General features: G+C 40.7%; 2 protein-coding genes across 2 annotated transcripts; both read left to right on the plus strand.

The window, feature by feature from the left end:
* The first annotated feature begins 502 nt into the window (after positions 1 to 502).
* LOC132633012 (uncharacterized) lies at positions 503 to 7,183 on the plus strand. Its single transcript, XM_060349190.1, has 2 exons — positions 503 to 853; positions 7,054 to 7,183. Exons 1-2 carry the CDS (start codon positions 517 to 519, stop codon positions 7,086 to 7,088), a joined length of 372 nt encoding a protein of 123 aa, XP_060205173.1. The 5' UTR covers positions 503 to 516; the 3' UTR covers positions 7,089 to 7,183.
* Positions 7,184 to 8,750: 1,567 nt separating this feature from the next.
* On the plus strand, positions 8,751 to 13,972 carry LOC132633011 (signal recognition particle subunit SRP54 1-like). Its single transcript, XM_060349189.1, has 9 exons — positions 8,751 to 9,057; positions 9,978 to 10,077; positions 10,258 to 10,411; positions 11,377 to 11,527; positions 11,591 to 11,739; positions 12,574 to 12,674; positions 12,769 to 12,926; positions 13,231 to 13,343; positions 13,447 to 13,972. The coding sequence occupies exons 1-9, from the start codon at positions 8,827 to 8,829 to the stop codon at positions 13,778 to 13,780; spliced, it is 1,491 nt and encodes a 496-aa protein (XP_060205172.1). The 5' UTR covers positions 8,751 to 8,826; the 3' UTR covers positions 13,781 to 13,972.
* Positions 13,973 to 14,074: the final 102 nt, after the last annotated feature.

Here is a 14,074-nt window from a genome sequence, read left to right on the forward strand (position 1 = left end):
CTTGGACATTTTCTGCCCCCAGAGTTGCGACGAGCCAGATCTGATAGATTCTTATTATTGAGGCAGAAGGGTTGCAGTATCCGGGACTATAGTTTGGAGTTTGATTCCTTGGCCCGATATGCACCTTCTGTGGTGGCTACTATGGCGGACCGGATGCACCGATATATTGTGGGGCTGGACCGGTATTTTGTTGATAGCTGTTTAGTATTGGCTGCTCAGCCCGGTATGGACATTGCCCGTATTCAGGCCCACGCCCAGGGTATGGAGGATCGGGGCAGAGGAGGACACCAGCCTGACAGGGGCCAGGATCGGAGACAGCCCAAAAGGGCCAGGTCATCTGGAGATTTTCGGGGCAGACAGCCCCAACAGCCGCAGCAGCCTAGCAGATTTTCATCTCAGCCAGCGCAGAGCGCGCCTCCCCAGTCTACAGGTCGCAGATTTGATAGCCCAGGGTATTCAGGAGCAGGCCAGAGCTCCAAGGCTTCAGGTTCACGGACAGATAGGGGTTCTGGTCAGATGAGGCCACCCAGGGTTCAGTGTTCTTTTTGCGGCAGATACCATACGGGAGAGTGCTACAGAGCCACCGGTGCATGCTTTTCTTGTGGTCGTCAGGGCCATTCTGTGAGAGATTGCCCGTATAAGGGTAGTTCGGGTGGTGCAGCGCAGCCTACCGGATCAGTCGCTGGGTCTTCATCTTCGTCAGTGGCTATGCGCCCTACGGGGCAGGGTATTCCAGCGCCAGCGGGTCGCGGCAGAGGCCGTGGTGGAGCTTCTGGTATTAGCGGTCCTTCGAACCGCATTTATGCTTTGGCCAGCCGCCAGGATCAGGAGGCATCTCCTAATGTCGTCACAGGTACTTTATTGGTCTTCTCTCGATCTGTGTATGCACTAATTGATCCAGGTTCGACTTTATCATATATTTCACCCCTTGTTGCCGGTAAAATTGGTATTATGTCTGAACCTATAGAGCCATTTGAGGTAGCCACACCGATCGGGGACTTTATTGTAGCGAAACAGGTATATAAAGATTGTTCCGTAATTGTTTGTGACCGTGACACTAAGGCAGATCTGGTAGAGTTAGATATGACTGAATTTGATGTTATTATGGGTATGGATTGGCTAGCTTCCTGTTATGCTAATGTTGACTGCCAGAATAAGGTGGTTCGCTTCCAGTTTCCCGGGGAGCCAGTTATAAATTGGGCTGGTAATACAGCATCGCCGAAAGGTAAGTTTATTTCATACCTTAAGGCAAAGAAAATGATCAGAAAGGGTTATATCTATCATCTGGTTCGGGTGCAAGACTTGGACGCCGAGACGCCGACACTTCAGTCAGTCCCCGTGATTAATGAGTTTCCAGATGTTTTTCCCGACGAGCTTCCAGGTCTTCCTCCAGAGCGGGAGATAGACTTCTCTATTGACTTACTCCCAGACGCTCAACCTATCTCTATTCCTCCGTATAGAATGGCGCCTGCAGAGTTAAAGGAGTTGAAGGAGCAGCTGGAAGATTTGTTGGATAAGGGCTTCATCAGACCCAGTACTTCGCCTTGGGGAGCCCCGGTATTATTTGTGCGTAAGAAAGACGGGTCGCTGCGTATGTGTATTGATTATCGGCAGCTGAATAAGGTAACTATAAAGAATAAATACCCCCTCCCCAGGATTGATGATTTGTTTGATCAGCTGCAGGGCGCTAAGTGTTTTTCGAAGATAGATCTTCGATCCGGTTACCACCAGGTACGAGTACGAGAGGCCGATGTCCCTAAGACAGCTTTTTGGACCCGATATGGGCATTATGAGTTCAGGGTTATGTCTTTTGGGCTTACTAATGCCCCTGCAGTATTCATGGATTTAATGAACCGGGTATTCAGGCCATTCTTGGATATGTTCGTGATTGTATTCATTGATGATATCCTGGTTTATTCTCGGTCGGAGGCAGAGCACGCAGATCACCTGAGATCGGTATTAGGGGTACTCCGGCATCAGAAGTTATATGCGAAATTTTCTAAGTGTGAATTCTGGCTGTCTTCAGTGGCTTTCTTGGGGCATGTTATTGCAGCTGATGGTGTCCGTGTGGACACACAGAAGATCGAGGCCGTGAAGAATTGGCCCAGACCTACGACGCCCACAGAGGTACGCAGTTTCCTAGGATTAGCAGGTTATTACAGGAGATTTGTGGAGAAGTTTGCTTCGATTTCAGCGCCTTTGACAAGGCTGACTCAGAAGGGAGCTAAGTTCCAGTGGTCTGACGCTTGTGAACGGAGCTTCCAGTTGCTGAAGGAGAAGCTGACTACAACCCCAGTTCTGACTCTTCCAGAGGGACCGGACGGGTATGTTATTTATTGTGACGCTTCTGGTATGGGGTTAGGCTGTGTATTGATGCAGCACGGCAGAGTTATAGCGTATGCTTCCCGGCAGCTCAAAAAGCATGAGAAGAATTATCCTACCCACGATCTGGAGCTCGCAGCGGTGATTCATGCTCTGAAGATATGGAGACACTATTTATATGGCGTTCATGTGGATATCTATACTGATCATAAGAGTCTCCAGTATATTTTCAGGCAGAGAGAGCTTAATTTGCGACAGCGGAGGTGGCTGGAGCTTCTGAAAGATTATGACGTGGATATTCTGTATCATCCGGGTAAGGCTAATGTTGTTGCCGATGCGCTCAGTCGGAAGTCTATGGGCAGTTTGGCTGATTTACAGCCAGACAGGAGAGAGATAGCCCGTGATATTCAGCAGTTGGCTAGTCTCGGGGTTCGTCTGGCCGATTCTGGAGATACACGGATTTCTGTTCGAGGGGTTTCTGAGTCATCCCTCAGGGACGATATTAAGCGGCGTCAATACGAAGATCCTGTCTTAGCTCAGTACAGGGACACAACCTATGATAAGGAGAGGACTCTGTTCGAGTTTTCACCGGACGGTACTTTGTTATACAGAGGCAGGTTGTGTGTACCTGATATTGCAGGCCTTCGGCAGCAGGTTATGAGCGAGGCACATTATGCTCGCTATTCGGTCCATCCTGGGTCTACGAAGATGTACCATGATCTCCGATGCTTATACTGGTGGGATGGCATGAAGCGGGATATTGCAGAGTTCGTCGCCCAGTGCCCTAATTGTCAGCAGGTCAAGATTGAGCATCAGAAGCCGGGTGGACTGTTGCAGGAGATGGAAATCCCGACTTGGAAGTGGGAGGTTATTAATATGGACTTCATTACAGGTTTGCCTCGCACTCCACGGAAGTGTGATTCCATCTGGGTCGTTGTTGATAGGCTGACGAAATCAGCCCATTTTCTTCCCGTCAGGACTACTTATTCCGCCGAGGATTATGCCAGGCTCTATATTAGAGAGATTGTGAAGCTTCACGGAGTTCCTATATCTATTATTTCTGACAGAGGCGCCCAGTTTACGGCGCGCTTCTGGAGGTCGTTTCAGGAGGGTCTAGGGACTCAGGTGAGTCTGAGCACAGCCTTTCATCCTCAGAGCGACGGACAGGCCGAGCGCACTATACAGACGCTGGGGGATATGTTGCGGGCCTGCGTTATTGATTTCAGAGGCAGCTGGGATGATCACTTGCCATTGATTGAGTTTGCATATAATAACAGTTACCATTCCAGCATCCAGATGGCTCCGTACGAGGCTCTATATGGCAGGAAATGCAGATCGCCGATTGGCTGGTTTGATATTGGCGAGTCAGAGTTGATTGGCCCAGATATGGTCCAGCAGGCCGTGGACAAGGTAAAACTTATTCGAGAGCGACTGTTGGCAGCCCAGAGTCGACAGAAGTCATACGCGGATAAACGGCGTCGACCGTTGGAGTTTCAGGTAGGCGATTGGGTATTTCTGAAGGTATCGCCTATGAAAGGCGTGATGCGGTTCGGCAGAAAGGGTAAGCTCAGTCCGCGTTATATTGGGCCTTATCAGATTGTTCGGAAGGTTGGAAATGTCGCCTATGAGTTAGATTTGCCATCTGATTTGGAAGCGGTACATCCGGTATTCCATGTGTCTATGCTCCGCAAATGCATTGGTGACCCTTCCAGAGTATTCCCTGCTGATGATATTCAGGTGACGGAGCAGTTATCGTACGAGGAGCAGCCCGTATCTATCTTGGATCGTCAGGTAAGGAGGCTCCGAAATAAAGATGTGGCCTCCGTTAAGGTACTGTGGCGGAATAATAACCGGGAGGAAATGACCTGGGAGTCTGAGGAAGAAATGAAGAAGAAATATCCTCAATTGTTCCCTATGTCCACAGGTAACCTTAAATCCTGCTTAATTTCATTTCAATGTCAATCGTATGTCTTATGTGTTGTTTGTAAGCATGAACTCCCCCAAAGTATTTTCCAACCCTATAAGATTAATTTTACATTCGAGGACGAATGTTCTAAAGGGGGGGAGGATGTTATATCCCGTGTTTTCACACGTTTGGAAAGACTTGAATTATATTGGATTCTTGAGATATAAGATCAATTTGATATTTTGTTGAACATAAGAGTTATGCATGAAAGAATAGAGTCATGAAAGTGTGGGACAAGGCTAAGGGTAATTTTGGAATTTTGGAAATTAGTTTCGGGAATTACAAAACGTGGACTATAAGTCATTGGGCCAAAAATGATGGAATAGAATTTAAGGCCCAATGCACTTGGAGTGGCCGGTCATCGTATGGCCCAAGCCCAAATGTGTATTAAATTTTCATGGGATTAATTAACTTGAGGCCTTGATCCAAGCCCAATTAATTAGTCATGTGCATGGTCATGTGACAATTAATATAAGATGCCTAAAGTCTTCATTATATGCATTAGAACATTCAAGAAAACTAAGCAAGAAAGAAGTCAAGAACAAGAGAAAAACCAAGGAGGGTTTCGGGTTTGGCTAGGAAAAATAGCCACCAAAAATATTGCTCCAAAAATTTATTTCTTGTTGATTCTCTACTAAGTCAAGGTCCCTTTGTAACTTGGTGTAGTTGGATTGGAGTGGGGAGCATTAGAATCACCAAAGTAATCATACCTCCAAGTGAAGAAGACTTGAAGAAAAGGTAAGAATTTCTACCTTTTTATTGTGTTATGAAGTTTTGTTTGTGTTGTAGTATGTAGAAATGTGTTGATTATATGGAAAAATGGAAGTTTGCAATGTGGGTTTGGTATATGGCTTGTAGCCGTGTGTATATACATGTTGTATAGCCAAAAATGTATAGAATTCATGTTGTATTCTAGTTGTGAATGTGATGGAATTTATGTTGAGAATGAAAGTGGAATAAATTTGATTGAATGGAGAAAAATAGCATATGGCCGTGTGGTGTATTTGACTTGGGAATGAAATGGATTAAGTTTGTTTAGAGTATTGGAGTGTTGTTGTAATGCTTGATATGTAAATGAAGTTAGAATGATATAAGTTTGTATTGAATTGGAATGTAGAAACTTATGTCGTTTTAGTATGATTTTCCGACGTTAAGGAAATGAAGTTGTTTGGTTGCTAATAGTAATGATCAGTGATGAATTTGGAAGTTGGAAACTTGTTATGAAGTTGTATGCCAAAGATTTGATGTTTTGCATAAGTTATGATTTTGGCGGAAGATTGTATATCATGTATATCGAGTGTATATCTTAAGGAAAACGATATGAAATGTTTCTAGAACTATATGGTGATGATCATGATGGTTGTTGAATATGTAATTATTGATCTTAGTTGAATGTTGGGTTGAATTGAAGATTATGTCAACTTGTGAGAAAAATGACTAGTTGGAGGATATTTGTGTTTTTAATGTTCATTGTTGATATTGTTGTTGTCGTTTGGGTTGTTGTTGATGATTTATAGCCGAGTTGAACTCTCGGGGTGTCATATGTATAGGGGAAGTGCTGCCGAAATTTCGGTAGCCAAATATGCTTAAAGTTGAAATAATGGCATTAATAATTCACAATTGGTAAACTTGACCAATTGCAGTTTTTCGACGAAACGGGAAGTGAGTTTGGAAAGGCTTAAGGAGCGCGAAAGGTATGTAAAGCAAACCCAATTCTTCCCTTGGCATGCCCCTAGTGTGTTAGGGTCGGATCCGGGCCTCGAAGGACCTCTTGGCCCTCGGAATCCGCAAGACAAAATTTCAGTTTTTCCTTCAGTAGAATTGAACCATTTTGATACGCTTTTTCTGAAATTATGCAATTTTGCTCTAAATTATTCAGAAAGTCATAGAATGTCTGTATAACCTTTTTAGGTGATATTATATGCTTAGAGGGCACAATTTGAGCCCGCCGCCTTGTTTGTCCCAAGGCGGGCCCGCTATTTACGGTTTTGCCCCTAATATGCTAAAGCTTCCTTTTTAAGCGATTTTTGAAAGAAATGTTTTAATTACCCTACTAATCGCTTAACGAATATTATTTTAAATATTCTGTTAAATATTATAAATTATTTTGACACTGGGAATGACTTCGGGAAAGTTATACTTCTGTAATTTATTACGATATCCGAAATACATTTATTATGATTCCGTCCGACTCCATTTGATTTGTTTGTCTTTGCTACGCTTCATCGAGTCTTTGAAAACACTTATGATATTTTTAAATTGCATTAGTCTCTCACTACTCCATTCGTGGATGTCCCAATGTTTCCCACACTGAGCCCGGGCCAGGATATGTTGTCAAGCGTAATTCTCTGCATTGTTCGCCGCGTCCCGATGTGAGGGGGCAGGTATACGCGTACATGGGTCTGTGGAGTATGATGTGCCATGTCCGCCTATTCTGATCTGATTTGTTATGGCCATTTTGATATGACATTATATGATACGGGGCCACGCCCCTTTTTCTGATTCCTCTGTATAGTGGCACCAGCGTCGGGAGGGTGGCCACATTCTGTCTGCCGAGTCCCGTGGCAGGGACCGGATATGATATGATATGACATATGTTTCTGTACACATTCTGTCGGTTTTGGAAATATGCATTTGACACTCTGGATTTTGTACTCATTTTCTGTAATCATTATGATTTGACTTCTGTGATTCCGCTTTGCATATTCAGTACATATTTCGTACTGACCCCCTTTCTTCGGGGGCTGCGTTTTCATGCCGCGCAGGTACAGACGACAGGTTTGCTGATCCACACGTTTAGGATCCCGTTTCTGCTATTTTGGGGCGCTCTCTTCTTCAGAGCCCATCTTTTGGTACAGTCTGTCACTGTTATCTGGATATGTATATTGTTCTGGGTATGACGGGGCCCCGTCCCGTCTTATGATTATGATATGTTCTGTAGAGGTCTGTGGATACATCTGTGTGGGTTCTGTATATATGTTTGGGATGTTTTGTTTTATGATAGCCTTATCGGCTTCTGTGTGCCAAGTCTACTCTTCTGCTAAATTCTGTAGCATCCACTAATGTTATTATTATATTATTATTCTGTTAATATGCTAGATTGGGTATCGGGTACGTATAGGTGCCCAGCTCGGGCACTGGTCGCGGCCCACGGGGTTGGGTCGTGACAGACGCAACTGGACTAATTTATACTTCTATATAAACCAGAACTTTTGCCTTCTCCGACATACTTGTTATGAAATTGGTTCAGAACATTGCCGTTAACGGCATACTCTACTCTTTTGTAAATTGAACTTTTGTCTCCTCCGGCATAAGCACTTTTTATTTTGCTGATGATAATGCAGTAACTGTTTTTGGTTAAAAAAAAATGAAAGCCTTCTCTACCTTCATCAAATTTAAATCAAATGTCTGCAACAGTTATTCCAATTAGAGGATTGACGCAACTGGACTAATTTATACTTCTATATAAACCAGAACTTTTGCCTTCTCCGGCATACTTGTTATGAAATTGGTTCAGAACATTGCCATTAACGGCATACTCTACTCTTTTGTAAATTGAACTTTTGCCTCCTCCGCATACTTGTTCTAAATTTGCACACAGTTTGCCTTAATTCAAGTTTAAATCGATAAGCATTGCCTGATTTAAATTGAATTTACTATAATTACAATTTCAAGTAAATAAGCATTGTATACTAATTTAATTAAGGTATAAAGTAATTAAAATCAGAACAAAGCATTAAATCCAATCAATTTTATTTTGCTGATTAATTTTATCATGGGCAATGTTCAATCTGAGCTGTATGTCATCTGTTTCTTAATAATCAGGTCGTAGAAGATGATCTTTTTCAAATATTAACAATCTAAACTCAATAAAATCGTTAAATTGAGTTGAATTAAGATTTGTACCTTTTAGTGAAGTTGTAGCAGCAAAATCAATCGAGAAATCTGGCTTGAAACAACGATTTGAATAATTGAGAAATCTGGCTTGGGAACGAAGTTGGGCTGGGTTAACGATATGAAAGAAGGGAAGGATTTGAGAATAACGATTTTTGTATTTTATATGTAACGGTTAGGGGTAGTAATGTCTTTTTACTATGTTGCTTTTGCTCGGAAGGGCAATAATTAAAGACCATCATTTTGAGGGGCAAAATCTAAAGACCAACCCAAAAGAGGGGCATTCGCGCCAATTGCCCGTTCGATTTCCTGACCCGCTCCACCAACAAATACCGGCTCTCTTCTTCCTTGTCGCCAAAGAAATATCCTCGGGCCCGTTTGGATTGACTTATAAGTTGCTTATAAGCTGTTTTCAGCTTTTTTGAGTATTTGGCTGGCCAACTTAAAGTTATTTTGTACTTAAAATAAACTCAAAAAATAATTGAACCCATTTAACTTAGCTTATCTAAAACAGCTTATAAGCTAGACTGAAAATAGCTTATAAGCAAAAAAAAAATTAGACTATCCAACCTAAATTCTATAGCCATTCACAAACTTAAGTTCCTTCAAAATCCCGTGTCTTGTTCTTGTGGATCTCGATCAAGATGGTGTTAGCACAATTAGGGGGGAGCATCTCGCGTGCTCTCCAGCAGATGAGCAATGCCACAATCATTGATGAAAAAGTCCTCAACGAATGCCTCAATGAAATCACACGTGCTCTTCTTCAGGCCGATGTTCAATTCAAACTTGTCCGTGATATGACAACCAATATCAAGAAGATTGTTAATCTTGACGATCTTGCTGCTGGACATAACAAGCGTAGGATCATCCAACAGGTTTAATTTTCTTTCAGCGAAAAATTTGGCCTTTTTTTTTTTTTTTTTTTTTTTTATATCAATGTGATTCTTTGTTAATTGCTTCCGAATTTGGTAAATTTGCCTTAGTTGTGACGTTGATATTCAGGTAATGATTGTCTTAGAGCCTGTTTGGCCATGAAAATTGTGAAATTTGAAAAAAAGTAGTTTTTGTTTTCAAAGTGAAAAATGGTAATTTGGAAATTGGAGTTGTGTTTGGCCATGAATACTATAATTGGAGTTGTTTTTGAATTTTTGTGAGTGAAAAAAGTGAAATTAACTTTTTGATACAAATTGGACCTTTTTTATATCAAAATGTGATTCTTTGTTTTGCTACTCTCTGGTTGCTTCCGAATTTGGTAGATTTTCCTTACCTGTAGGAGTTTATTTTGAGATTTCTCGATTTTCAGTCTTTTGTCAGGAGTGCTTGCTCCCTTTCTTTGCGTTATCTCATCCAATGTTGCTTACCCTTGTTGTTAGTGACTGTTTATATGAAGTTCCTCTTGGGTTGCAAATGGGAAATCAGTGTTTAATGGGTATTTCACCAAGACATTCAGATAATTTACGGTATGAGAGATGCAAGTTTACTTTTCCCCAATAAAGAACAGCGCAATTTCAAATTTGGTTGAAGAAGCAAGTATTCATCATGAATTGGCTCGCTTATCATTATAAATTTTGTTTCTAGTGAAGAAGAAAAGAAGACAAGCAAATGAACTTATAGGACATCTTTCATGATATCCCTTTTCATTTGTTGCTTCCTTTTTATGATGCTTAACTTGTTTTTTGTTGTGTCTAGTTGGAGTCCATTGATTTTTCTGTTTCTTATCAATTTTATATTTCTTTTTCCCACACCACCTTCTTTTATCAACTCAAGATAGATTTTTTTTTTTTCATTTGTGTAGGCTGTGTTTAATGAGCTGTGCAAGATATTGGATCCTGGGAAGCCTGCATTTACACTGAAAAAGGGGAAACCTAGTGTTGTAATGTTTGTTGGTTTGCAAGGTGTGTTCATTTAATCTGCTGCTTTAGGTGTATGTTATGTAACAAAGCTTATATGTGAGCAGTAAGTATTAACTATCTGAGCAGTAAGTATTATTTGGTGCAATAATTGTAATGCACACCAAAAGCTTTTTCCTTTTCAATTAAAAGATGGTATCCTTATTTCTTTTATAATTCGCGCAGGGTCTGGAAAGACTACAACATGTACAAAATATGCTTATCACCACCAGAAAAAGGGTTGGAAGCCGGCTCTAGTGTGCGCAGATACCTTCAGAGCTGGCGCTTTCGATCAATTGAAGCAGAATGCAACTAAAGCCAAAATTCCTTTTTATGGAAGGCATATCCTCTTCTGAATCTATTAGTTTCATTCCTATTTAAACATCTTTAGACTCGTGATGCTCATTCTACTATCTAATGATGATCAATATCCCTCTTTTCTTCTTCCTGACAGAAGTAGCTGAAACTCGTCGTTTTTATTAGCTAATTCAATCAATAAACAATGTCATAGGTCCATAAGCATTGCCAAATTTAAAGTGCATTTCGATAAGGAAAGCGGAGAATGGAATCTGACAAGCATTGCCTGATGCATGTGAAAAGTGACTTGTACTTGGCTAAGGAGAATCACAAGATTAGAGTTAATTAGCTGACAGCTGCCCATGAGTCATCATATTAGTAAAGGCCTATCCTTTAGAGTAACTAGCTTGAATTCTCTATAAGTTACCTCAGTCTCTCCTAATTAGTTTCTCTCCTACACTTTCAGCATCCTACTTCTTAGTCCACCATCTCTTATTTATAGATCCTTTTTCAAAAGAACTCTGTAAAATATTTTATATCTAAACTTTTAGGTATTTATATCTAAATTGATCAAAATATTTAAAAGATTGTTACTGTGTCGAGTGTGCCCCATGTGCTAATGATATGGTACTTTGAATGGTAGAAGGGAACAAAAAAGTATAGTACATAATTAACTGTTGATTTTCTGGTCATCAAATTGCCTCTCCTAATTTGGCAGAAGATTGTCTACTTTTTGCATTAAGCTTTTCAACTTTTTCCTTAAAATCTTTTTAAACCAAATTTTCCTCCATAAGGGAAAATGAGGGGAATAAAAATAAAGCTATTCTTATTGTTGCTAGGTTATAGGAATATAGAGTTTACTGGCTTTAAATGGAACTTACTGTTGTTGCGTGTCATATGAATAGGACTGAACCTGTAATTAGCAATCAGGTCATTTTGAACTGTATCACTGTTCTAATCAACACTACAGGGCATTTTGTTTTAATTGAATGAATGTTTCTGTAACAGCTATACAGAATCAGACCCAGTGAAAATAGCTGTGGATGGTGTGGAAACATTTATGAAGGAAAATTGTGATCTAATAATTGTGGACACCAGTGGGCGCCACAAACAAGAAGCAGCTCTTTTTGAAGAAATGCGACAAGTTTCTGAAGCAACGGTATGGTTTACTATGCTCTATATTTTTCCTTTCATTAGATGCTCATCTTATTGTTTTCTGCAGAAACCGGATCTCGTGATATTTGTGATGGATAGTAGTATCGGACAAGCTGCTTTTGATCAAGCTCAAGCATTTCGACAAAGTGTTGCTGTTGGAGCCGTGATTATTACTAAGATGGATGGCCATGCTAAAGGAGGTGGCGCCCTAAGTGCGTAAGTTTTTAATGGTTTGGCTGTAGGCTTAAAAATGTTTCTTCTTATAGTTCTGGGTATTCTCATTTAACTGCAGAACATATGTTAAGCTCATGTTGTCAGTTTTTTAAGATTTGAACTTCAAGCCATGGTAGCCCGAAGTTGCAGGCTGCTGCTGCTGTTGTTTCTTTTCTTTTTTTGTGATACATGCTGTTAGTTTGCTTTTTACTGGTTAAGAGGGAATCTCTGTTTGTTTACCCGTTTCTGTCGCATAAATACTCTAGTAAACTGTTAAGATATTCCTGCAGGAAATGATTATTTCTCTATCAAACAAGACATAGAAATTGATGCTGCTGCTTAAGCCTTGAATATTTGGTTTGTACATCGGTATTGATAATATAATTTTTCTTGAAGCCTTGAAATTTTAAAGTTGCTTTATGGTTCAAAAAGCAGTAAAATTGCAACTTTTATGGCTTCTTGGATCCAAAAAGATAAAAAACTTTTAATTGCCTCTATAGCGGACATATCCATCTTTTGTTTACAAGGATCTTTTTATATTGGTGGTGTCCAGGCCAAGTGCGGTCTAGCGGGCACAAGTTGCCGAGGTAGTCTTGCTCGCAAAGGCTGGAGAAAATGAACTCCATCTTGCGTTGTAACCGAGATAAAGACTTGGGATCTTCAGATTGTTACTCTATGTTACAACCACTAGGACATCCCTTGGGGACTTCACAAGGATTTTGTTATTGATATTCACAAGTTATAAGTTGGATCAAGTTTTCTCCAAACATTCTGGTGAATATTTTTGGCCTGTTTCTTTGGATTAAAAAAAGATTTATTTGCTCTTTCCATCTGCAGAGTTGCTGCAACTAAAAGTCCGGTCATATTTATTGGAACTGGTGAACACATGGACGAGTTTGAAGTTTTTGATGTTAAACCATTTGTCAGTCGTCTTTTAGGTTTGCATCTCTTCTGTTAATATTGTCAACTTTGCTTTGACCTATGTTCCTCTTTCCACTGCCATTGACTTTGTTCTCCTGAACTATCTACCAGGCATGGGTGACTTGTCTGGATTGGTGAACAAGATACAGGATGTGGTCCCAATGGATCAACTGCCTGAGCTTCTTCAGAAGCTATCCGAAGGACAGTTTACCTTTAGGATTATGTACGAGCAATTTCAGAACATGCTTAAAATGGGTCCCCTTGAGCAGGTTTGCCACTCGCATTCGTTAATCTGATCCTACTCGTGTAAACATTTCAAGCATCTTAATGCATTTTGGTCATAATAGATTTATGGATGTCAAATCACTTGAATCTCATTTGAGCATTAATTTTTTGTTCCAAAAGTATTTTTAATGCATGAATATAAGTTTAATTGGATGGGACCCCCCCCCCCCCCCCCCCCCCCCCTTCTCTCTTTATCTCTTTTACAGAGTGCCTGTTTGCTTTCCCTTCTAGAGGTTGATCGATATCGTTCTTGTTGCACATCGTTGATGTTCTTTTGTTGTGGTATAGGTCTTCTCAATGCTACCGGGAGTTAGTTCAGAGATGATGCCACAAGGTCGTGAAAAGGAAAGTCAGGCAAAATTTAAACGGTATATGACAATGATGGACTCCATGACTGATGAGAAGGCAAGTGACCTAACGTTATATGGGAGTGTAGTTTAAGCTATTTGTACACCTTATTTAGAATATAGTGTAACCGTTGATCTAAATTGATAACATTGTTGCAGAATTGGACAGTACCAACCCAAAGATTATGACTGAATCTCGAATCATGCGTATAGCTAGGGGATCTGGCCGCCTAGTGCATGAAGTGATGGAGATGTTGGAAGAATACAAACGACTTCCCAAGAAATTCAGCAAGATGATGAAGGGTCTTAGGATTCCAAAGAAGGGAGATATGAGCTCCCTGTCCAGAAACATGAATGCACAAAACATGAGCAAATTTCTTCCCCCTGATATGTTGAAGCAGATGGGTGGCATGGGTGGTTTGCAGAACATAATGAAGCATATGGGTTCCGCCAAGGACATGATGGGTATGTTTGGTGGTGGAGGAGAGTAATAACGTGATCACAATCAAAGTACACTTTATGGGTTAAATGTAAAGGCTAGTTCCATTATCAATCTATAGGTGCTGGAAACAGCGTATGACCAGATCTCTGTCATTCCCTATCTTTCAAATTTTTGGAATCAGATGCATGTGATGAATTTAGTTGATTTAGAAATGAAACGTGGTATGATTTTGCTGGAACAACTTGATTTTGATGCTCCACTTTTAGAGTTGCAACTTGCTATCTTTGAAAGTACTTTCCTGTGAGGGATGACATAGTCTGCATCCTTCTAGAGCTCTCCTTGA

This window comes from Lycium barbarum, chromosome 3 (assembly GCF_019175385.1).
Source record: "Lycium barbarum isolate Lr01 chromosome 3, ASM1917538v2, whole genome shotgun sequence".
NCBI lineage: Eukaryota > Viridiplantae > Streptophyta > Magnoliopsida > Solanales > Solanaceae > Lycium > Lycium barbarum.